Genomic DNA, 24,318 nt, shown 5'->3' on the forward strand with positions numbered 1-24,318 from the left:
CCCCACAGACTGCGCCCGTTACCCTACAAAATAATCCTGATAAATAACACATTTTTGAGTAAAGAGGGAACAAGTAGCAAGCTTTAATTGTAATTACCTGCATAAATAAAATATACAGGAAACAAAGAAACATTGTTTATAATCTGTGACAAAATGTCTAAGAAAACCACAAAGGAAATTACATTTTTTAAGTCAGATATTGAAAGTTTGTTTCTTGCTCCCACGTAAATCATTATTTTTGCACTTTAGTTCAACATTACATTATTGTCAATAATCTTGTTTGTCACGCCCCACCTGTCATACCTCCATTTCCCACTACGGAGACGTGCCCCACACTTTGAGAAGCACTGGTCCTAAAAACAAGCTACAAATAAGTGCTTAAGATATGCTTACTGATACAGTGTGACCCCCAGTGGACTTATTGGGAAAAACAGCCAGTTTAATAAATAGTTATTTCTAATGTCAGCTAGTGGCCAGTTTGTAGTTTACATCAGAGATAGGCAACTCCTATCACAAAAATGTGATTGTTTGATCTGAGGGCATGTCAGCATTTAGAATAATGACCAATCAGAGCATTAATACAAAAAAACTAAAGTTTGAAGTCTTTTTTATGTGGGTTTCTTAATGTTTTTAGACATGTTGTGTGTTTTTGATTCATTTTGTCTATTTTCTTGTCAATAATGCACATTTTTTTTGCCTTTTTGGTGTATAACGAGTGTGCATTTTGTGTGTTTTTGAAGTCCTTTTGTGCATGTTGTCGTTTTTGTAGTTATTTAGGGCCTGTACTATGAAGCTAGATAATTATATACTGGATTTATCTCTGTTAGCTTCACCAAACATTATCCATCAGACAGAAGCTGTCCTATGAATCTAGATTACAACTCTCTAAGTTAACCAAATGATTCCAGCCTGGATACGTGCGCGCTCTAGTGACTGAGGAGGAGATTACAGCGTCAGACCAATCACAATCACTGAGAAACTGGAGAGAAACGTACGTCACAAATGAGGAATAATTATTTAAAAATATGAAGAATTAAAATCAATAATTCAGACCAAAAACAACACCTTTGCTGCAGTAAAAGCAGGAAGTAATTAATGCAGGAATTGATGATTGTTAATGATTTAATTAGCGAGATGATAAACGGAGAATAAACAGACACTCTGATCAATTTCACTTCATAAGGTGGATTATATTTATATTTATATTATTTACAGGACTGAGGCTCTCAGCGTCTCCACAGAATACATTAATTAATTAATTAATTTATGGGTCTGAAAGCGTCTGATGCACCAAGGCTTTATCAGCTGATTTATTTTACTTATTTCACTTAATCAGTCTATCAGATATAAATCTATGTTTCCTATAGAATGTGTTGGTAAATAAAAGATAAATATTTTCTCTCCTGTCAGCATCAGATCAGATCCACACAGTGACATGTTCACAATGATCCTCCTTTTATTGGACAGCTCGTTTTCTAAGAGATATGATTGGTCAGGAGGCGGGGCTTTAGCACTCGCTCAGATCTTAGTCAGCACAACCTGGCCCCAAGCAGGTTAGTCGTTCATCCTAAGTTACCATGGTGATTTAGCCTAAGTTACCATGGTGATTTAGCTCCGTAAGACGTTAGCCACAAATCTTGGAAGTTAGCGCGATAAGAGGTAATCCAGATTTGTAGTACAGGCACACTAAACAAGTGTTTGTTTAGTGTGTCTTTGTTATCATTTTGTGCGTTTTTGTCGACATTTTGTTGTCGTTTTCTGTGTTTCTGGAGTTTTGTGTATTATGGTGACCTTCATATAACTTACAACTTTATGAATTACAATTTTATTTTGGTAGGATCACATTTGGCCACCAGTTGCCTACGTCTGCTTTACATAAACTGCTCCACTAAGATGTTCCTCTGTTGTTTCTCTGTGTTCTGCAGCCACAGCATCTTCTCCATCAGGATCCTCAGGATTGAAGACGTTGCCGGGACTCCCAGGGTGCACGCCGTCAGCGAGTGAGTGAAGGAGGCTTGTTACATCCATATTATCACAGGGGGCGGGGCCACAAACATATGACTGTATCTGAGGGCCACATGATCAACATTCATTAATTAATGACAAATCAAAGCATTAACACAAAAAACCAAACAAAAATTGATGTGTTTTTGGAGTCATTTTGTTGTTTTGATGTTTTTAGACGTCCCGTTGTGTACTTTGGCTGTTGTTTTGTGTTACGAGTCATATCGTACTGTACATGTTTCTGTTATTTTGTGAATCTTTGTTTGTTTTTTTAGTAATTTTTGTGCATTTCAGTGTTTGTATTGTATATTTTTTTGTGTGCTTTTCGAATTATTTTCTGTCTTTTTGTGCATGTTTCTGTAATTCTGTTTTGGGTTTTACATTGTTCTCATTTTGTGTGTTTTTTCTGGTGTTCTGTGAGTTTTAAGTGTTTTTGTGCATTTCTATTGTCACTTAGTGTGTTTTTCTCTCATTGTGTGTGTGTGTGCGTGTGCGCGTGTTCCAGGTTGTGTTTGTGTGACCTGGCCGGCTCTGAACGCTGCGCTAAGACTCAGAACAAAGGGGATCGTCTAAAAGAGGCGGGAAACATCAACACGTCACTGCTCATTCTGGGGAAAGTCATCAACGCGCTGCGACACAACCAGCAGACCAAGTAGGACTCCAGTGTGTCCGCCGTGTAGCGCTGACTCAGCAGATTTTAACAGCCAAAGGTGTCTCTGCTCCTCAGGCTCCTGCAGCACGTTCCCTTCAGGGAGAGCAAACTCACTCACTACCTGCAGAGCTTCTTCTGCGGCCGTGGAGCAGCGGCGTGTATGATCGTCAACATCAACCAGTGCGCCTCCATGTACGACGAGACCCTCAACGTGCTCAAGTTCTCCGCCTTGGCTCAGAAGGTCCACAGAGTCTTTTCTCTCCTATTTTATCTTTCTCTATTAATTTATTGTTTTTTTTATATTTATTTTTCATGACTAAATAAATTGGTTGATTCCCAGGTGGTGGTGTTGTCATCCCGAGCTCCGCCTATCGTTCCTCAGAGAAGCTCCAGTGACGTTTCCTTCACCATCAACAATGCAGAGAAGAAGACTCGGCGCAGCAGCTCCTTGATTGGCTGGGAGAGCAGCCTTGAGGATGTGCAGGTACGACAGAGCATCTCTCTCTCTTTGTTACTCTAAAGCAGGGGTTCTCAACTTTGGGGTCACGAGGCACCAGGAGGGGGTCGCTAGATGCCTTCAAGAAACTAAGAATATTTAACAATTTCAGCCCATTTTTGCTTATTTTTATATATTTTTTTTTTTTGCAACTACACCAAAATTTTCATATTTTAACTTATTTTTTATCACTTTTTCTTGTTGTATTTTTGCTCCTTTTAATGTATTTTTGCTACATCTCTCACATTTCTGACACTTCTACATCACAGTTGAATGCCTTTTCTACACATTTTTTCTACTTCCCAGACATGTTCAACACTTATAAACAATTTCCACCACTTTTACACCTAAGGCCACATATATTGACCCATTATTGTCACTTTTAACCTCTTTTTACCATATTTCATATTTTTTTGCCAATTTAACCACATTCACCATTTGTCATGTTCATTATTTACCAGTTTAAACTAAATGTTCCAATATTGACTCTTTAAAACCTTTTTACCACTTTTTCTGTCTGTTTTTATTCACTCTAATTTACAACTTTTAAACAATTTCTGTGGTTTTTAAAATCCCATTTCACCACCTTTTCCACCTGTTTTTAGTCACTTTGAACCCATTTTATTTCTGATTAAAACCAGGATTTCCATCTTTAAGATGACTATAATAATAATAAACGTTCCTGGACAACAGTGGATATTATTCAGATGAATAAATAAATGTGTTTATCACAGATTCATAGAACAATGGACCATCATTTTACTGACTTTATGGATGGACCCCAAAAATCTCTCCCCTTTATTCCCCCTTATAGATGGTCCTGTCTCCACATGACTGTTCTTCAATGTTCATGTCTGTGTTCAACCACCTTCAGCTACAGTGGGGGTCCCTGCTCTCTGGGACCTTTATTTTGAAAAGGTTGAGAACCACTGATTTAAAGGAATAAAACGGTGAACGAGCAAAAATGTCCTGTTGTTCTTTAACGCAGGAGGATGATGATGATGATGATGAGTGTGATGAAGGCAGTCTGATTAACAAAGGCAGCAACGAGGAGGTCGATGATAATGAAGATGATAAAATTCTTGTCTGTAAGAAGACGCATGAGGTCAGTAAAACACTGCACTAATGTTTGTTATCATTGACATGTTTCAGCCTGCTTTGAGCATGTACCATTATAACAGGTGATTATAACCATAACAATCACACTTCACATGAAGCACATCTATCCTCAGAATCACAGAAACTCAGCTCCATATTTAGTAATGACTGATTGAATGGAATCAGAAACCAGTCACAAGATAACTTGATTACTTGTGGAAACGTAACAGTGACTTGTACAAGTGCTGTCTGATGAAAGTTCAACATCACAATCAGAATCAACTTTATTGACCAAGAATGTACGTTATACACATTAAAGTGTCACTAAGAACCTTTCCTATCTTGCTTTTTTCTTTTTTTTTTGACTGTTTTTTTTTTTTGTGTTTTTAGCATCTTTAAGTTATTGAATTTGTTATTACCTGCTCTCCCTGAGGAAACTTCTAAGCAGTCATATTTCTTTATGAAGTGATATTTTCATTGAGGAATCATGTGTTAAACTCTTCGATGGTGTGATGTGATCTGTTATCTGTGTTATGTGTCATTCAGAGGCAGGTGGCGCTGCTGAGGCAGCTTCAGATGCAGCTGAAGGGGGAGCGAGCTGAGAACTTGCTGATGGAGGCCAGGATCAGGGAGGAGGTCAGCCGGGAGTTCACTGAGCTTTTCTCTGAGATGAGGACAGACTTTGAGTGAGACGAGGCCATTGTAGCACTGTTTATAAGATTTTATATCTTTATGGTGTTGGATGTGTAAACTCGTCCTGTTTGTCACAGTGAGCGTCTGGTGAGGGAGAGAGAGATCCTGGAGGAACGAGCAGAGCGCAGACTGGAAATCTTCAAAAATCTAGTGAATCAGATTTCTGCTGCTGGGCCGAGTCAAGACGCTCACGCCATGGTAACACAAACTGAGAACCAGTGACGAGTCTTTGAAGACCAGTGTAACACTAATTAGCCTGGCATTTGAACAGGGGTGTGTAGACTTATATCCACTGTATAGACAGATATTCAATAATATTATTAGACATTGCACAATGATTGGGGAAAAAAGGGGAAAAGCGAGTCGATTCATGTGATAAATTGAGGTTCTGTTTCCAGGATCCAGCAGAAAAAAACTGAGTTCAATTCCTGCCACAATGTGGTTGAGACACGAGTAGCTCTAGTTCAACATCTGCTGGTTTGAATCCAGTATTTTGATGTTTTTTTTGTAGGGAGATAAAAAACCTGACCTGAAGAAGGTTGAAACAAAATTTAGGAATCTATCATTACATCACAACTAAATGTTTCATATTAATAATCACGTCAATCATTTATTCAAAGTAAGTGCACCTATAATAATAAAAAACATGTTCAGATTGTTCAATCATTAATTCAAGTTGTACAACATAATAAAGCCTTATTCACAATAGAACCCGTTCAAAAACCAAGGTCAGTTCACAAAATCTACAAACAGAATTTCATCAAGGACAACGTAAACATAAAAGTGATTATCAAACACTCAATTGTTGTCTGAAGTTCAACCTATACTTCGGCTTAATCAGTTTTCAAAAATAAACAATAGTTTTTAATACCGGGATGGAACTTCGTTTAGAGGTATGTTGAAGAGTTGCAGTCAGCTCGGTGGAAGGTTTTTCAAAATAAAAGCAGCTGAAGTAACATGGGTTACACCTGGGAGAACCAGTGACAACTTGAAATGAACATGAATCCAAATCTATCCATGTGAGTGTTTCACGTCCCCTCTGAATGTGTTAAAATAACTCCGTGCTGTTGTGAAACGTGAGGCCTGAACGTTGAAATCTGTTTCTTTAAATCCAGGAAAGTTTTCTGGACTCGTTTTCGTCCCAGTTTGTCGAGGTGGAGAAACTGTCTGTAGCTGGGGGACGTCCTGCTGCAGGTGAGACAATGGAATTGTCAAGAAGCTTCTTTAGACGTTTTTATTGGCCAGCTTTAGTCAGTCACTTTATTCATAATCCTGTGTGCAAAGGTGAAAGCCTCATGTTGGTGAGGGTGTGACCGTTACCATGGTGATATGAATGAAGGCCTTGTCACAAATGTTTATGGATTTTAAGGGATTGTTTTTAAGAAATTGCGACAGTCATAAGCACAGGGAAAAATAATGTAGAGTTTCATTGAATGTGTGTGTTTGGAGGGAAATTATTTGGTAATTTACTCAATGATCCACCTTTTCTCTATCATTTTTTTACTTTGTCCTGCAGCCCAATTTGGATGCTTTAAATGGCCAGATTTTAGCCCACGGGTCCTGAGTTTGACGCTTGATGGTTTCGTGGTGTTACCCATTTTTAGTTTGACTCCTCCTGCTGCATGTTTTTGTGTTTTTTCTCATATTTCCAGGTGATGATGAGGAGAGCAGGAACGTTCTCTCTCAACTCCAGGAGAAATCATCTCAGTGTTTGCAGCTGGAGAAAAAAGTGGAAACTCTGGAGCTGAACTCTGAGAGAATGACTCAGCAGGTAGGACAGAGACACGCCGTAGAACTCACTCACACGTGCTGTCCCTTATGAAGTCAAAGGTTGTTAATGAAAGTGAACCAGTGAATTTCACCCCTAAATCCTCTTTTAGCTCAGATTTTGTTGAGTAAAAAATATTGATTAATATTGTGTATTGCCCTTTTGAGGGAAAAAAATATCGAATGATTTAAAATTTGGTCCATAAATTATTACAAATATATAGTAAAGTAGATGAAAAAATGTGTGACTAGGTCAAGGTCCAGTATGATGCTTTCTTTCACCCATCTCCATTTCTTCTAAGAACCATAACAACATAGTATTTGATATAAATAATTATTTAAAAAAAAAAATGGGATAGGATAGAATAAATAGATGCATTTATTTCAAAGATAACTACAGATAAAAGAAAACGTATAAGTACGTACATGAACTTAAGTGAACATTATCTAAAAATCTACTATTTTTTAATGTTTGAAGCTCCAGGAGGCTTTGACTGCACTGGAAGGTGAGAAACGATCCCGTGAGGAGACGCTGGCTGCTCTGGACTATCAGACAAGTGGAAAAGAGGAGGCGCTGTCTGCCCAGAAGGAGGAGCGCAGAGCGAGGGAGGAGCTGGAGCTGAGAGTGGAGCAGCTGAAGCAAAGAGAGGCGGAGCTTCAGGTGGAGCTGAAAGAGGAGAGAGGACGCAGACGAGAGGAAGTTCAGTCCAATCTGAAGGTGGACAGAGAAGAAGAACTGAGAGAGAGAATGAACGCTGTACAGCAGCAGGTAACCATTGGTCCCCCAAAGTGATTGTACAACACAACAGCAAAAATACACAAAATTAGTCCAGTTACAGAGACATGCATAAAACGACAAAAGATTACTACAAAAGGACAACAAAATATACATACAATTAACAGAAAAATGTACAAAATGACACAGAACAACAGCAACAATACACAAATAACACAGAATAACATCTATAAAAAGACAGAAAATTACTCCAAAAGCACAGAAAATGACTAGATATTATCCAAAATAATCGTAACGAACAATATAAATGCACAAAATGGATTCCAAATAACATACAAAATTACAGGACAATGTACAAAATGACTCGTAACACACAAACCAACAGGAAAAGTATACAAAGGGATTACTAAAAAAAAAAAACACAGTTCCTTTGTAGTTTCCTGTTGTTAATGCTCTGATTGGTTGTTATTTTAATACTGACATGAATTTTGACCATGTGACCCTCAGATCAGATATTGTCACATGTTTGTGGCCCGCCCCCGGTGATAACAGTTGTATTATCTGGTGTAGGTGGTGACCGCGACACAAACGGTCGATCACCTCTCAGAGCAACTTGTAACGGCTCAGGAACAACTGGACCAACGCTGGGAGGAGATCCAGGAGAAATCCTCTGAGATCCTGAAGCTCCAGCAGGAGCTGGAGGAGCTGAAGCAGCAGGTGGGAGGAGATGGGGAGGAGCTAAAGCAGCAGGTAGAGGAGCTGAAGCAGGAGCTGCACGCCGCTAAAATAACCTCGGTCTGTGCGGGAGACGAACTGAGGAGAGAACTCTGTCAGGAACGAGAGAGACGCCACGGCATGGAAAGACGAGTGCAGCAGCTGGAAGGAGAGAAGGAGGAACTAAAGGTGCTGGGGGAGGAGCTAAAGCAGCGGCTGGAAAGAGAGGGGAAGGAGCACAAGCAGCAACTGGAAGGAGAGAGGGAGGAGCTAAAGCAGCAGCTGGAAGGAGAGAGGGAGGAGCTAAAGCAGCAGCTGGAGAAGGTGAAGCAGCAGCTGGAAGGAGAGAGGGAGGAGCTAAAGCAGCAGGTGGAGGAGCTGAGGGAGCGTCTGCATCAGAGAGAGGAGGAATCCACTGACCTGCTGAAGGAGAAGCTTCAGGAGCAGGAAGTCGTCATCACGTCTCTACAGAAGAACCTGGAGCAGCGACAGCAGGAGGAGCATCAGAGGAGCACCGCTGTAGCTCATGAAGCCATTGCTCAGAAAGACGATGAACTGCAGAGGAGAGCAGAGGAGATCAGCAGGTAGACCACCATTAGTTAATGCTTTAGTCTATACATTTCCTTGATCCAAAAACATACCAGTAATACTGTTTGTTCTCCTCCTCTTTGGCAGCCTGAAGCAAAGCTTCCAGCAGCAGACGCAGAAAGCTGAGAAGCTGAGTGTGGACCTTCAGAGGAGAGAAGACGACTTGTCTGACCTCAGAGAGAAGCTCAGTGACTACAAAAAGCAGATGGAGCAGGTCCAGAAGGAGGTAACGACTCACATATACACAAGTGTGGAGGGTTTATGAAGCATATTGTTTATATTGTACAGTGATGATGGCTTACCAAGCAAAGGATTCACACGGGCAACATCGGGGTTGCTAAGTGGCTACAACGGATCCCCTACACTGGTTGAAATTTTTGCGTAGGGGATCTAAATCACAGCGTAGTAGATCTAAATCACAGCGTAGGGGATCTAAGTCACAGCGTAGATGATCTAAATCACGGCGTAGATGATCTAAATCACGGCGTAGATGATCTGAATTGATCTAAATCACAGCGTAGATGATCTAAATCGATCTAAATCACAGCGTAGATGATCTAAGTCACAGCGTAGATGATCTAAATCACGGCGTAGATGATCTAAATCACGGCGTAGATGATCTAAATCACAGACTAATGGATCTAAATCACAGCGTAGATGATCTAAATCACAGCGTAGGGGATCTAAGTCACAGCGTAGATGATCTAAATCACGGCGTAGATGATCTAAATCACGGCGTAGATGATCTGAATTGATCTAAATCACAGCGTAGATGATCTAAATCGATCTAAATCACAGCGTAGATGATCTAAGTCACAGCGTAGATGATCTAAATCACGGCGTAGATGATCTAAATCACGGCGTAGATGATCTAAATCACAGACTAATGGATCTAAATCACAGCGTAGATGATCTAAATCACAGCGTAATGGATCTAAATCACAGCGTAATGGATCTAAATCACAGCGTAGATGATCTAAATCACAGCGTAATGGATCTAAATCACAGCGTAATGGATCTAAATCACAGCGTAGATGATCTAAATCACAGCGTAGATGATCTAAATCACAGCGTAATGGATCTAAATCACAGCGTAGATGATCTAAATCACAGCGTAGATGATCTAAATCACAGCGTAGATGATCTAAATCGATCTAAATCACAGTGTAGATGATCTAAATCACAGAGTAATGGATCTAAATCACAGCGTAGATGATCTAAATCACAGAGTAATGGATCTAAATCACAGCGTAGATGATCTAAATCACAGAGTAATGGATCTAAATCACAGCGTAGATGATCTAAATCACAGAGTAATGGATCTAAATCACAGCGTAGATGATCTAAATCACAGAGTAATGGATCTAAATCACAGCGTAGGGAATCCCACCAGTTGAAGTGGTAAATCGATGGGTGAACCGTCTGCTCTGTAGCGCTCATTATCAGTTCGAACCTATTTTTAACAAGCCGAATCATTGTGAATTAATGAAATGAAAAAATGTAAAGTTTGTTCCTCTTATAAAAGCACAATCATTTTAAAAATGCACATAAATACTTTAGTATTTGCTTGGTGTATATTCTAGTTTTAAGTTATAGTCTGTGCTGTGTAGATCTCTGCCATGAGAGAAGAGGAGAAGTGTCTGAAACAGAAGCTGTCTGATGGAGAGAAGAACAGGAAGCAGCTTCAGAGTGAGCTCGCCATCAGAGACCGAAGCATCCAGCAGCTCAGAGCAGTGAGTTCTCCACTTCCTGTCTGAAGAGAGCTACTTCCTGTCTGATTAGAGCAGGAAGTAGCTGATTAAAGCTTTTAATCACACTCATCCATGTCGTGTTTTCCTCAGACTCCGTCAGGAATCAGTGAGGAGCTCCACCAGAAGACCTGCAGAGGTCTGTCACTCATTACGTTTATTACCGCTGAGTGAGGACCAATCAGAGCTCAGCAGTTTCTCTGTGTGTGTGTTTCAGAGCTGGAGGTCAAAAGTCGAGTGATGGAGGAGATGCGATTGGCTCTGACGGAGCAGGAAGAGACACAGCAGCAGATGGAGATGATGCTGGAGGAGAAACTCAGTCTGATCCACCAGCTGCACCACGGTCACAGTTCTACTCACACTACTTAGTTACTTTGTAACAAAGTTACACGCTCAGTTACTCACCACTAAAGAATTTACTCACTCATTAGTCACTTACATAGTTACTACTACTCCGTATTTACAAAGCAACTTAGGGATTTACTTGGTTACGTAGTTTTTACCCAGTTACTTACTTAATGACATAGGTATTAACTAAGTTACTTATTTTGTGACTTTGGTATTTACTCCGTTAGTTAGTGACTTAGTATTTACTCACTTAGATATTTACTTCTCTACTGTGTGACTTAGTTGGTTACTTAGTTATTTACTCAGTTACATAGTTTATCTATATACTCAGTTACTTTATTTACTCAGTTACATAGTTCATCTATATACTCAGTTACTTTATTTACTCGGTTACATAATTTATCTATATACTCAGTTACTTTGTTATTTACTCAGTTACACAGTTGCATAGTTTCCTTGCTATTTATTTACTCTGTTGACTCAGTTACTTGCTGACCTCATTGTAAAGTGTGTTTGTGTTTAATGTTAATTATTCCAGAATTGGAGCAGGTGAAAGCAAAGCTGCTACAGAACGATGCAGGACTCACCACAGCCAGCCAATCAGAGGGTGCGTCTGATGACATCACAGCTCTCAAACAGGAAGCAGCTCGCACTGAGGAAACCCTGAAGGTCGTCTGTTTGTTCACTAAACCATTCATCACGTTTAGCATTCAGTGTCCTCAAATTAATGTTGATGAATTCATTTATTTGTTGTTTAAACAGTATTTTACTAACTAGCCCCTACTTTAAAGGAGTTTTTAGATCTTATTACCTTATTTCACACACTATATACAGTGTACTTTTTTTCATTTGAAACTGACAAACCTATCTGTATTTTTCAGCCTACATCGCCATCTATTGGCTAAAGATTGCGCTGAAAATTTTAGCCATTCAAAAATATGTAATTACTTTATTTTGATAAAATGAATGTTGGAAAATGCAAAATGATCTTGCTAATTTAGGGAAACAGTTCTTTTATTATTGGAAACGTGTGAATTTATTATGATTAAAACATAACATTTCAAACTGATTCCTAAAAAAGTGCAGTTTGTTAAAAACAAAAAAAAAAGTAGTAAAATGTTTTTTTTCTTTCAGACCCTAACAGACAAACACCAGGCTGAGCGCAGGAAGTGGCAGGAGGAGAAGCTCTCTCTGATTGGTCAGGCCAAGGAGGCGGAGGACAAAAGGAACCAGGAGATGAGGAAGTTTGCTGAAGACCGTGAGCGCTCCGTCAGACAGCAGGGGGAGCTGGTGAGAGGACCACAAGTTATAGGTGTACCACTTCATCTGGTCATCATTAGAACTGGTGACTGTTTAATGCAGTCACTGTGTTTATTCACTGAGTTAAACCACATGTTCAGATCACAGCCAATAATTCATTTTCAGTTTTTAAATCTGTTGGCACTAAATAACATAACAACCAACTGATATGTTTTTAGTAGTGGCTTTGTGTACGTTTGCTGTAGTTTTGTGTTTTATGAGTCATATTGTACATGTTTTTGTTATTTTGTTGTCATTTTGCATCTATTTTATAAGTTTTTGTTGTCCTTTTGTGTAAGTGTTCTGTTAGTTTGTATGTTTTTTGAGAGAGTTTTGTGCATTTCTGTGTTTGTTTTGTTCTGTATTTTTTGTGGTGATTTTTATGTTTTTGGATTAATTTTGTGTATTTTCCCTGTCGTTCTGTGATTTCAAGTGTTTTTGCATATTTCTATTGTCATTTAGTGTGTTTTTCTTTCATTTTGTGTGCATTTTATGTTTTTTTTTTTTTTTTGAGGGTCATTAACTCATTAGGTGCCTGCCGTTTTAGAGCATTTTGACTAATTTTTAAAGACCTGCTTTAGTGACACGTCAACATTGGTTTCCTTCTATAAAACTACAAAAACAACACTAAGACCAGACTTTTGATGGCAACATTATTATTATTTTATTATCTATGTCAGAGTTGAATGGATTTCTTACTGTATTTTGGCGTCCCTCCAAGTCTCTCCCCCCGTCATTCTCCATACACGCAACTTCCTCCTCATCCTCATTTTTGATCATTTTCTCTCACCATCGCTACACTCCCAATAGTCCACTTAGCTCCACACATGTTCTGGTTGAGTGTGAGCTGGTGGGAACTTCAGCATCAACTCTCATAGCACCATTTTCTGTCTCTTTAACTTCTTTTCTTTCCCTCTGAGCTCTGCCGATCACGGGTGATCTTTCATCCAAAGGTGCTCTGCTGCCACCTGTTGGTCACTACATCATGGTACAACTTAGATATTCACCGAAGAGCTTCGTCACACTGTCTCCTAGCAACCCCAGCCGAAAAACACAATTCACATCTATAGACGTGAATGGCACTCAATGAGTTAAGTGTGATTTGTTGTCATTTTGTGAATTTTTGTTATTTTGTATATTTCTCATTTTTTGTGTTTTGTTTGTAGTTGTTTAGGATGTTTTTGGACTAGTTTAGTTTCTTTCTCTTTATTTATGGTCTCATTCTTTGGTTTCGTGCTTTTGCTTTTGTGGTCGTAACAAATTAGTCATAGGGCCGCCACTCCTGAGCTTTGACGTCCCCACTCCTAAAGTTTCATCCTGTTTTACCATCTGATCCGTCCCTCCTCCCTGTCAGGAGGCTCAGCTGAGGGAGCGAGATCAGTCCATGGACCAGTGGAGGAAGGAGAGAGACACTCTGGTAGCAGCGTTAGAGGTCCAATTGCAGAAGTTTCTGTCCTCTCAGGCTGAGAAAGATGCACTGATCACACAACTACGCTGCAATGTTGCTCAGATGCCACCAGAGGTCAGTACCAGCAAGACTATGGTTTGACAATCACATAGGTGCATGGAAGTCTGTGTCTACCTGTGAAACACAAGCTTTGGCTATAGTGTATCAGTGAGAGCAGGCGTTTATACGTGAGATGTCACAATGAGTGTCCCTGAACGCCTCACAGGTCAGTCCCACAGCAGCACAGATGCAGGTGGCCCTCACTGAGAAGGAAACCCAGATCTCACAGCTGAAGACGGAGCTGGAAGCTTCCAGAGCCAAACTGGAGGAAACAAAGGTCAGTTTGTTCTGAACCATTCTAAAGTGTGAAAATAAACACGTTCATCAATGATTGTTGGCCTTACAGGACGATTCATCCGGAGGGCGGGGCCTGAGAGCGTCCGTCAGCAGCCAGGTGAGCTCACTCTGTACACTCTTTTGAGGAGCATGCACGCTGATTAGTGCATTCATTTTAGTATTTTTGGTGTTTCTTCAGATTAACACAGCATTAAAGCTTAACCTCTGATATGACAGGTCACAAAACAACATGGTCACCTGTTGAACCATAACACCAATGGGAATGAGCGCTCCAATGTCATTAAAGGAAAGATTTTGATGAAACGGTTAAACTAAGTGTGATTAAAATGCAGTTTAAATGAAGGAGATAAGAAATCTCACAGATGTTGATGGCGCATGTTAATTTAGTTTGTTTTTAGTTTTGTTTTTCTTAATAGCTCAATTGGAATATTTATTTGTTTTGTTCTATTATATTGAAATTGACTTGTTTTATTTTATAGAATTTTTTTTGAGATTTGTTTAGTTGTTTTTATTTATTTTGTTCATTTGAATTAATTAATAAAGTTTAGCATTTTTCCTGCTCCAAAAAATACAGGACTTGAAGATTTGTGAGTTTTACAGATTTTAATTGTTAATCATTTTCTGATTGACAAAGTTTTAAATAAAGTTAAACACGACATTAAAATGATCTTCCACTGTTTTTCCAAATTTGGCCTAAAACCTTTAAAAATGTCCTTATTAGTAAATCTTTGTCAAAGAAAACACATTATTATGATCATATTCATTTTATTAACTACTTTACAGTTTTAGAGCCTGTGTTCCTCCATCTTGAAATCATGTGATTGATGATGTCACATGGCCCCACTGCCTGTAAACATGCCATTGTTTTCTATTGGAGTGAAACATTCTGCCTGATTTTTAGATTATTTAGTAGATTTTAAGGGCACTTCGCAACTAAAAAAATAGTTAAAGATGTTAATGTGAACCTTTTGTTTATAGAAAGAGGATAAAAACAGTTGTGACCAACAAAATCTGTGATTGCATGGGGTGATAGTTCCAATTCTGAGGTTTGGTAGTAGACGATGAAGCAGAGAAGAAGAGCTCTCCTAAGCGACCTTTACTTTCCCTTCGACAGTGTGCTGACACGTTCTGGTGGCTGAAGTTAGCGAGCAAATCATGGACTTAAGTCCTTCAACAGCCTGTGATTGTATCACTAACTTCAGCCACCAGAGCGTGTCAGCATACTGTTTAAGGGAGAGTATGGATTATAATAATGTGTTTGTTAGACATAGATCTGCTAATGAGTACATTTCAAAGATTTTAGGCCAAACTTGTAAAACTAGTGGAGGATCCCTTTAATGCATCGCTCCCGACATGACAGTTTTTAAATTACCGTGATTTCTGGACAATAAGCCGCTACTTTTTTCTCACACTTTGAACCCTGTGGCTTAAACAATGACGCGGCTAAATTGTGGATCTTTCCCAGTATAATAAGCTTCATGCTGCCACAAAATTGAGCTCCGTCACATTAGACCAGGTGGAATAATGAAATTATTAACATTAAAATGTTTTTGCTCGCACAGAATCATTCTGATCACTCATTTTGTCATGATGCACACTGCCTCGTCATAGCAACGACGCAGAAAAATGTCAGAGAGAGAGAGAGCGCAAAGAAGAATAAACAGAATAAAGTTGTTAAATCACGTGTTCTGGACTCTGAGGCTGATGGAGACGCTTCCATAAGGAGGACGGACAGACGGAGCGAAGATCAGAACATCCTGTATACAGGCTGTATACAGCATGTTCTGATCTCCGTCAACAGTAAAAGTCAGTCAGTTTGTAATAATAACATAACAGCATGAAGTTACCAAATCACCACGTTGGATTTATTCAGAAGCGATCGCATCCGTATTCTGACTCAGAGTCCGATTCGCTGTGATCGCTCCGTGGTAGTTCACGGTAAGAACAGATGAAGTGGTTTATCAGTCTGGTTCCAGTAAAAAGTGACCATGAAAAGCTGTAAATGGTCTGATATGTAGACGTGGAGCAGTGAGGATGAGACTTCATGTAGTAAAGGAAACTTATCAGTTGAAACACGGATATTTCTGTGAAACCTAACTTGTGTACAGCAGCCCGCCTACCTGCCCATTCTGATTGGTCGATTTGTCTGACGGGCACCCTCATCAGCCAATAGGGTGCGGCCTATGTTAGGCTGGGGAATTTGTGTGGATTTTTCTCTAAAAATGGCTAAATTATTGTAATGCGGCCAATAAAACAGTGTGCTTTATAACCCGGAAATTACGGTATAATGATCGCCACTTGAGCTCATATACCACATGAGAGCATATTCTGAAAGATAACAGGACTGATAACCTTTGTCCACCAAATATTTTCACCTGAAACTAGATGAAGACTAAATGTGACATCTTCATCACAAGAAAACTTAGCATCATGTATTAGGTGTGCTTGTCGCAGTGTAATATCATGACTGTAAAGGATCCTCCTGTATTTTATCCCTCAGTGCTCGGCCAGTGGTTCTGCCGTCCTGGACTCCTTTGAGATCTCCACAGAGAGCGGGCGCTGCAGCCGTTTCCCCAAACCTGAGCTGGAGATCGCCTTCAGCTCCCTGCAGCCAAACCGCATGGCTCTGAGACGCCAGGGGGAGAAGAGCGCCGTCACTGTCAAAATCACACGCTCGAGTCGCAAACGCAAAAGCAGCGAGATGGAGAAGGTAGGGAAGTGGAGGTTCTTAACATATGGCCCAAGGAATTCTGTGTGCAATAATGATCCAGAAGAGATCTCATCACAAAGAAAACATAAAAAAGACCAAATACCAACTTAAAACAGACACAAAGGACTAAATAATCAATAAAATCCTTTGCGCAGCAACACTATCTTATTTTATTTCCGTCCAAACTCCCTCAATGTTTTATGTTTAAATTTTATGGCATCTTGTCACGTGATGGAGGAGTAGAATTGAATATGTTTTCTTCTTCTCTGGGTATAATTATTTGTATACATACAACAAATAGAGTTAAAGACCAAAAACTGACCCTGAAAAATGTCTCCTCGACGTCTCAGGGCTTTTTCTGACAGTCTGTGCAGTGTCCGTTTCATATTTTTTCCAAAAATTTTTCCTGATGAGGGAGGAGGAACCTTTAAGATGAATATATGTGTTCCTCAGATTACAGACAGTCAATGTTCTTCTACTTCTGAGACTGGAAACATTTGTGGTCAGCTTAGCACGTAGAAACTAGTTCCATGTTTGCGTTAGCTTAGCATGTAGCAACTAGTTCCATATGTTTGCGTTAGCTTAGCATGTAGCAACTACTTCCATATGTTTGGTTTAGTTTAGCACGTAGAAACTAGTTTCTTATGTTTGGGTTAGCTTAAGAGGTAGAGACCAGTCCCTCACGTTTAGTTAGCTTAGCACGAATCAACCACTCACACATGTTTGGGTTAACTTAGCATGTAGCAACTAGTCACGCATGTTTAGTTAGCTGAGCACGTAGCAACTAGTTCCATATGTTTGGTTAGCTTAGCACTAATCAACCACTCAAATGTTTGGTTTCCTTAGCACGTAGCAATTAGTTTTATATGTTTGGATTAGCTTAGCATGTAGCAACCATTCCCACATTTAAGTTAGCTTAGCATGTAGCAACCAATTACACATGTTTGGTAAATGGATGGAATGGACTTGATTTACATATCAGCTCATTCACCCAATCACTCTCACATTCACACACCAGTGGGACAGGACTGCCATACAAGGCGCTAGTCGACCACTGGGAGCAGCTTAGGGTTCAGTGTCTTGCCCAAGGACACTTTGACACATAGTCAGGTACTGGGATCAAACCCCCAACCTGTCGATCAGAAGACGACCCACTACCACCTGAGCCACGGTCGCCCACGGTTGGTGTGGCTTAGCATGTTGCAACATTCCCACGTTTAGGTTAGCTTAGCATTTAGCAACTAATTCCACAAATTTTGATTAGCTTAGCATGTAGCAACCAGTTACACATGTTTGGTTTAGCTTAACATGTTGAAACCATTGCCACGTTTGGGTTAGCTTAGCATGTAGCAACCAATTAAAAATGTTTGAGTTAGCTTAGCATGTAGCAACCAGTTATAAATGTTTGGGTTAGCTTAGGATGTAGCAACCAGTTATACATGTTTGGGTTAGCTTAGCATGTAGCAACCAGTTACACGTGTTTATTTAGATTAGCTGTTATCAGGTCTCTCTAGTTTAATGATTATTTTGCTACTTCCTGAGATTTATTATTAAATTATGTAAATGATCCAAGCCTAGAAACCTTTATGCATGTCATCTACTTTGTGTTTTTCTCATGAAACAATATAACATGCATTTGTTCCTGTGAAATCAACACATTTAGTGTTTTTTATTAAAGAGCAGCCACATGTTCACATCTGTACAGAGAGTTGGACGTGATACAGACAGACTTTAGTTCCATTAGAGCAGCGCAGAACATGGTAGTAATGGCTCTAATGGGACGAGATGGAAAAGTTTGGAACTTTAAAAGCAACACATCTCACAGCAGCTGTGAAGTCTGACTAGTTCATCTCAGGTTATTACAGTTATTACAATGGGCTGTAATAGAAATATAAGAAGACCTACTCACAAAAACTGTGTTTCTGGAGTCACTGTGTGTGTGTTTGCTTGATTCATTGTGTGTATTTTTGACACAGCTGTGAGTTTTTTCATTTCATCTTTTTAAAGATTTGTTTTTTGGAGTTATTTTGTGTTTATTTATACTATCTTTGTTTTGTTTTTGGGGTCATTTTTTCTGTTTGTTTTATACAATTTGTTTTGTAGTTTTTCTGAATCATTTTGTGTTTTTGGTTGTTGCATTTTTTAATATTTTGCTGGTTTTTGGAGTCAGTATGTGTATTTTTTGTGTGTTTCTGTCATAATTTTGTGTATTTTTCATACATTTTGTGTATTGTTTTAGTCTGTGTGTTTTTGTATTCCATTTTTTTTTTTTACTTTTCTTGTGTTTTTTGTTTCCACTTGTATTATTTTGTTTTTAGAGGCGTTTTTTGTTGTTTTTAAAAAAATAATTTTTCTATTTTGCTTATTGTGGTTTTTTATTGTCATTGTTTAAAAATTTTCAAATGTATAAAAAGTAGTATTTTTAAATGGTTTATTAATAAAATGAATAGAAACAGTTTTGAGCACCTTGAGGATGAAATGAGTTGAAAACAATTTGATTTAAGTGAAAATGACTGGAATACGTCATGTTTTTCTAATAGCGTCTTCAAACTAAATGATGTTTTCCAAACTAAACTATTAGGACCATTTTAACTAAATCCAGTCTTTAGGTGTTTAATACGCAGCTTTTTATAACCAAAATCTGTTTGTGTTTTCTTCTCCAAAGTCTCACATTTTTAGGAGCAGCAAATGGAAAACTAAAGCCCAGGTACAGCTTTTTAGTTTTTACCTTTTCATCAGAAAGCCTCATCTTCATCATCGTCTTCATCGCCATCATTCGTTCATTTAGCTGCTCTAGCGTAGCTTCCATTAACCCAGAGCACATCATCATCATCTGTCATTAGCTCAGCTTTATAAGTTCAGCTCTAGCACAAATAACTGAAGGTTGGATTTAAACTCACACACAGTATAATGATATTTGTATTTAAATAGAAACTATCACAGCTATATTTACATTTTTACAGCTTTTAAAATGCTTTTATTATTATTTATTTACAAACTACAAGCTTTAATTATAAAATATATAAATTGAAATTTAAAGTTTTTTTTTCCTTTCAAACTTGAATCTGCAGTTTTCTTATTTGTTTGTTTGATTTAATCTTAAAAGAAAAGTAAAGTATGGTCTGTTTTTGTGAATTTTCTTGCTTTTGCTTTACATTTTTATCATTTTATGTAGATTTCAATGTGTTTCTGGAGTCATTTTGTCTATTGTGTCTAGTTTTCTGTATTTTTTTTTGTCCTTTCCGTCTTGTTTTTTGTTTTGTGTAGATTGTGTATTTTTAGGGTTATTTTGTGTTGATGTTATACAGTATGTGTTATTAAGTTATTTTGTGTATTTTGCTGTCCTTGTTTGCCTTGTTTTGCATGTTTTTTGTTTTGTGTAGATTTTTTTCATGTTTTTAAAGTTATTTTGTGCCATTTTTTTGTAGTTTTGTGTAGATTATATCGTTGATTGTGTTTGTTTGTATACTGTGAACATGTTTGGTTATCTTAGCACTCAGGTTAAAGGGGCTGGGCTCTGCTGTGATTGGTTGGTGTTTCTTGGCTTTGAATCCTATTAGTCTTTGTTGTTCTGCTGAGTCATGTGTACAGATGAACTGACAGGACAATAAAAGAAAAGTGTGTGGTGCTTTCATGGAGACATTGATCTCAGTGCAGTAAATCACCTCTGATCACTGCTGCCTTCACACACGCTGCGTCTACTGGGCCGTGCGTTAAAAGCCTTTTTTATCTTTTTCATCTTAGTCGCCTCCACGTTCCAACCCTGATTCTATCAGACGCTGTTTATTCCTTCAGGTTCACGAAAATGTTCTCTGCAGTGTTAGTATTTTACGACGCTGCTAATGAGAGTTTTTTCACATGCTGTGAAACAGAAAGTCTGCCTGTCACTCAGAAGGAACGCGTTACCACGGAGACAAAGTGCAGCACAAAGAGCTCACACACGCTGAGACGTTTAAACTAAACATCAAAGTCAGGATATCAGCATGTCAGCCACTTTAATCTGTGAGGGATAGCACATGTGAGTGAGTTGTATCTTCTGCTGCTGGAGGAGATTACAGGTTCTCCAACCTGTACGACACGTGTCAAATCCATTAAAATGACAGAAAGAAAAACATGAATTATTACCTGACTGCATTTAATAACTCAATTAGTTCAAATAACTGTTAATTGTTCAAAAAGTCCTCGAAATATTTAACATTTACCCAGATTAACTCATTCAGTGCCATTGATGAGATAACTCGTCATTTCAAATCCAAACGCTCAGTGCCATTGACGAGATAACTTGTCATTTGCATTTTTTTCACGGGGATTACTAGAAAACACCCTGACGGAGGCTCTCATCAATATCTAAGATGTGGGGTGTTGTAGTGACCAACTGTGTCCTGAAAATGGCAGTAGTGCACCTTTAGATGAGGGGGGGGGGGGGGGGGGGGGGTCATTCAACTCTGACCCAGATAGATAAATAATAATAATTTCATCATCAAAAGCCCGGTATCAGTGTTTTTATTTTTTTTATATATAAGGAAACAATGTTCAGATGTTAGAGTTGTTACTAAAGCAAAAAAAATAGCTTTAAAGTCACTGACAGGGTTTTTTTTAGAAAAAGACTTTTTTTCTCAGCTTTTTGCTCCGAAAACTGAAGATTTGTGTAAAACTTGCTCTATTCAACGGCTGATTACAAAAGAATGAAACGAGCCAGAAACAATTTTTTTTTTTTGTTGTTGATGAAAGTAGAGGCTTCAATCTTTCAGAATCTGCTGTCAGATTTCAGATAGTCATCGTAGAAAATATTCTGTGGGTCTTTAAATATCAGTCAAAATGCTCAAAAACGGCTGGAACTGAGGATGGTAGAAAATCTGAAAATGGTTGGCACTGAATGAGTTAAATAAAAATCTGTCACAAAATCAATTAAATTTAAAAGAAAAGAACCTGCAGGGACTGATTTGTCATTTATTGCTTGGATATGTTGAAGTTAAAAAGGGTTCAAGTGGCAGACATTTTTATTTATTTATTTGGAGGGGGTAGGGGTCTGTCACCAAAAATGGTGGAAAAGGTGGTGAAATGGGATTTTAAAAACCACAGAAATTGGTTCAAAGTTGTAAACTAAAGTGAACAAAAACAGACGGAAAAAGTGGTAAAAAGGGTTCAAAGTGTCAATATTGGTTTAGAAGGGGGGTTGGGGTAATGTAGTTTTCAAAATAGGAACAAATAATGGCCAAGGCAAATGGTGAATGTGGTTAAATTGGGAAAAAAGTGATGAAAATAGGTTCAAATATGGTGAGTTTGGTGTAGTTGCAGAAAAAAGGTAAAAATGGGCTGAAATTGTTGAACCAGTTGCTCTGAAGAACATGTCACAAATCCGTACTGTAAATGTCATTTATCTGTAGAATTTCAAACTAGGACACATTCTTGTTGAAATGTGCTCATTTGATGAGTATCCCCCCCGACAATGTGAAAACTAAAATACATAAACGTTCAATAATAATAATAAAAAAAAAAGCAAAGCTTCTCAAAATGGCTGTCGAAATGAACAAAATGATAATGTGCGTCAGCGATGACTCGTTGCATCCCGACCTTTCTTCACTCCTGGTGTTTTTAAAGCAGAGTCTTGTTGATGACTCACTGCAGCTCTTATTATTTCACACGTTCCAGAGTGAAAGTGATAATTATATTTATCAGCAGTAATCCTCTCACACTGTATCTCTCTGTGCACATGTATGCACCTCAGTCTGCCTTGTCGTTGTTGTTGCTGCTGCTTGTTGTACTTAGTTTTTATGTAATATACATTATAAATACAGTTTAAAGTGCCATTTTTACATCATTTTTAATACTTTTTAGTAACAATGATTGGACATTCATGTGCATTTCTTATCAGATAAATAATGTCTTTTTCTTTTTATTATTTGTATCACTAAAAAGACAAGTATTTAATCTTGTATACTTTTTTAATCATTGCCTATAGATTTATTTACTAACTGAGTATCTTTTAGATTTGATCTGGATTTTTCCCATTTTATGTATTTGTTTTTTTAAAAAACAGTTTATTCACCAATAAAGCAGCAAAAACATTCATAATATCAAAGTCGCATTGTATAAATATTAGGGCGGCCAACTTTGGTCTTTTAGTCGACTAATTGGTTGATGCTGTCGTGGTCGACCAAGATTATCATTGGTTGACCAGCAATGACATCAGTTTCAATATCTTTAAAAAGGTAGGTAATAAGGTTTATTTATCAATATAATATCAATCCTTTTTCTGCACAAGAACATAGATCATCATTATATGTGATACGTGGATTATGTAAATAGATCCACTTCACACCTGTGTTTGATGTGCGTTTGTTTCCCCATGCGCTGATCTGATGACATCAACAGTTTATTAATAAAAACAGGCTTACCTCTAAAACAAATGTAAATATGTCATTTGTACAAGGAAATAATAGGTTTTAATTGTAGGTTTCAGGTCAGGCTCTGATATAAATACCTAATGTCTGTCAGACCTGTAGGTTTCACTTTTGTTTAGTCAGGTTCTGGTCAAAGCTTGAATAAGGTTCATATCATAAATAGTTTGTGTTTAAAAGCTAATTTGCACCACAAAACACTATAAATATTTGTCTTTTTCTTTCTCCTCGTCCTCCTCTGCACCTAATCATTCATTCTACGTTTTTCTTTTCCATTCTCTGTTTTTTTTTTTTTGGTCGACTAATCGCTACGTGTGCCATAGTCTTGGTCGACCAACCATGTCCTAGGTTGACTACAGCCCTAATAAATAAGGAGCAGATTGAGCCAAATGGAAGGTAAATGTGAAGGTGTTAAACTTTAATAAGTCAGCAGCAGTTTTTATCCACATAATGGAATAAACTAAAATTAAAAAGAAAAATGTTCATAAAATTAACTTTTATTATAAATATCAAAAGGACAAAATGGAAAACACATGTTGAAGTAATATCGAGGCTCTCGGGGTTTAGAAATAAATCAATAAATATTAGGGCTGAGGTGAAGCTAGTCACACACTTTATAAGACCAACCCACGAGTTGAGAACCTCTGATGTAAAGAACCGTGTGTGTGTGTGTGTGTGTGTGTGTGTGTGTGTGTGTGCGTGCGCAGGATGATGTGGACGCAGAGAACAGAAAGAACACTGGAACAAAGATGACTCCGCATCAGGATGAGGTGAACACACGCACACACTCTCATCACTAGTGTAAATGTGATATTTCCCCATATGTGAGAGTATATTCAGTTGATTTTTGTTCTAAAAATTAATATTAAATATTTCATAAATACATTTCTGGTACAGGAAGTGAATTCCATATTTTCCAGTATAGTCCGTTTCACTTTAGCAGCCTTTTTTTGAGACAAAGGATGCTATGCTAACAATGGTGAAACAGGCTAATTGCTAACAGCTCACACTATAAACCAGTGTTTCTCAAAAGGGGGTACGTGATAGCAATACACGGGGTACTTGAGAGAGAGTGAAAAAAAAAAACTCTCAAAGTTTATTGATATATGATGTTACACATATAAATTTGTCCTCTGCATTTTAACCCATCCCTGGGTGGCAGTCGGCAGCCACGCGTGGGCTAGTGGTTAAGGACGCTGGGTTTGTAATCGGAGGGTTGCCGGTTCAAGCCTCACCTGGGTCATCACTGTGGGATGTTGA

General features: G+C 38.3%; 1 protein-coding gene across 3 annotated transcripts in view; it reads left to right on the forward strand.

Moving 5' to 3' along the window:
- LOC114476678 (kinesin-like protein KIF20B) overlaps positions 1–24,318 on the forward strand; it is a 40,359-nt gene that overhangs the window by 11,287 nt on the left and 4,754 nt on the right. For all 3 annotated transcript variants that reach the window (XM_028468502.1, XM_028468503.1, XM_028468504.1), the window contains 22 exons: positions 1,926–2,000; positions 2,510–2,656; positions 2,732–2,897; positions 2,997–3,140; positions 4,141–4,257; positions 4,797–4,936; positions 5,021–5,141; positions 6,059–6,137; positions 6,596–6,714; positions 7,189–7,479; positions 8,017–8,744; positions 8,836–8,974; positions 10,359–10,481; positions 10,590–10,635; positions 10,714–10,839; positions 11,383–11,513; positions 11,979–12,134; positions 13,498–13,665; positions 13,817–13,927; positions 13,997–14,044; positions 16,448–16,657; positions 23,766–23,828. In XM_028468502.1, coding sequence (XP_028324303.1) covers positions 1,926–2,000; positions 2,510–2,656; positions 2,732–2,897; positions 2,997–3,140; positions 4,141–4,257; positions 4,797–4,936; positions 5,021–5,141; positions 6,059–6,137; positions 6,596–6,714; positions 7,189–7,479; positions 8,017–8,744; positions 8,836–8,974; positions 10,359–10,481; positions 10,590–10,635; positions 10,714–10,839; positions 11,383–11,513; positions 11,979–12,134; positions 13,498–13,665; positions 13,817–13,927; positions 13,997–14,044; positions 16,448–16,657; positions 23,766–23,828 — 3,448 coding nt within the window. The remainder of the gene's footprint in view (positions 1–1,925; positions 2,001–2,509; positions 2,657–2,731; positions 2,898–2,996; positions 3,141–4,140; positions 4,258–4,796; positions 4,937–5,020; positions 5,142–6,058; positions 6,138–6,595; positions 6,715–7,188; positions 7,480–8,016; positions 8,745–8,835; positions 8,975–10,358; positions 10,482–10,589; positions 10,636–10,713; positions 10,840–11,382; positions 11,514–11,978; positions 12,135–13,497; positions 13,666–13,816; positions 13,928–13,996; positions 14,045–16,447; positions 16,658–23,765; positions 23,829–24,318) is intronic.

This window comes from Gouania willdenowi, chromosome 15 (genome assembly GCF_900634775.1).
Source record: "Gouania willdenowi chromosome 15, fGouWil2.1, whole genome shotgun sequence".
In the NCBI taxonomy this organism is placed as follows: domain Eukaryota; kingdom Metazoa; phylum Chordata; class Actinopteri; order Blenniiformes; family Gobiesocidae; genus Gouania; species Gouania willdenowi.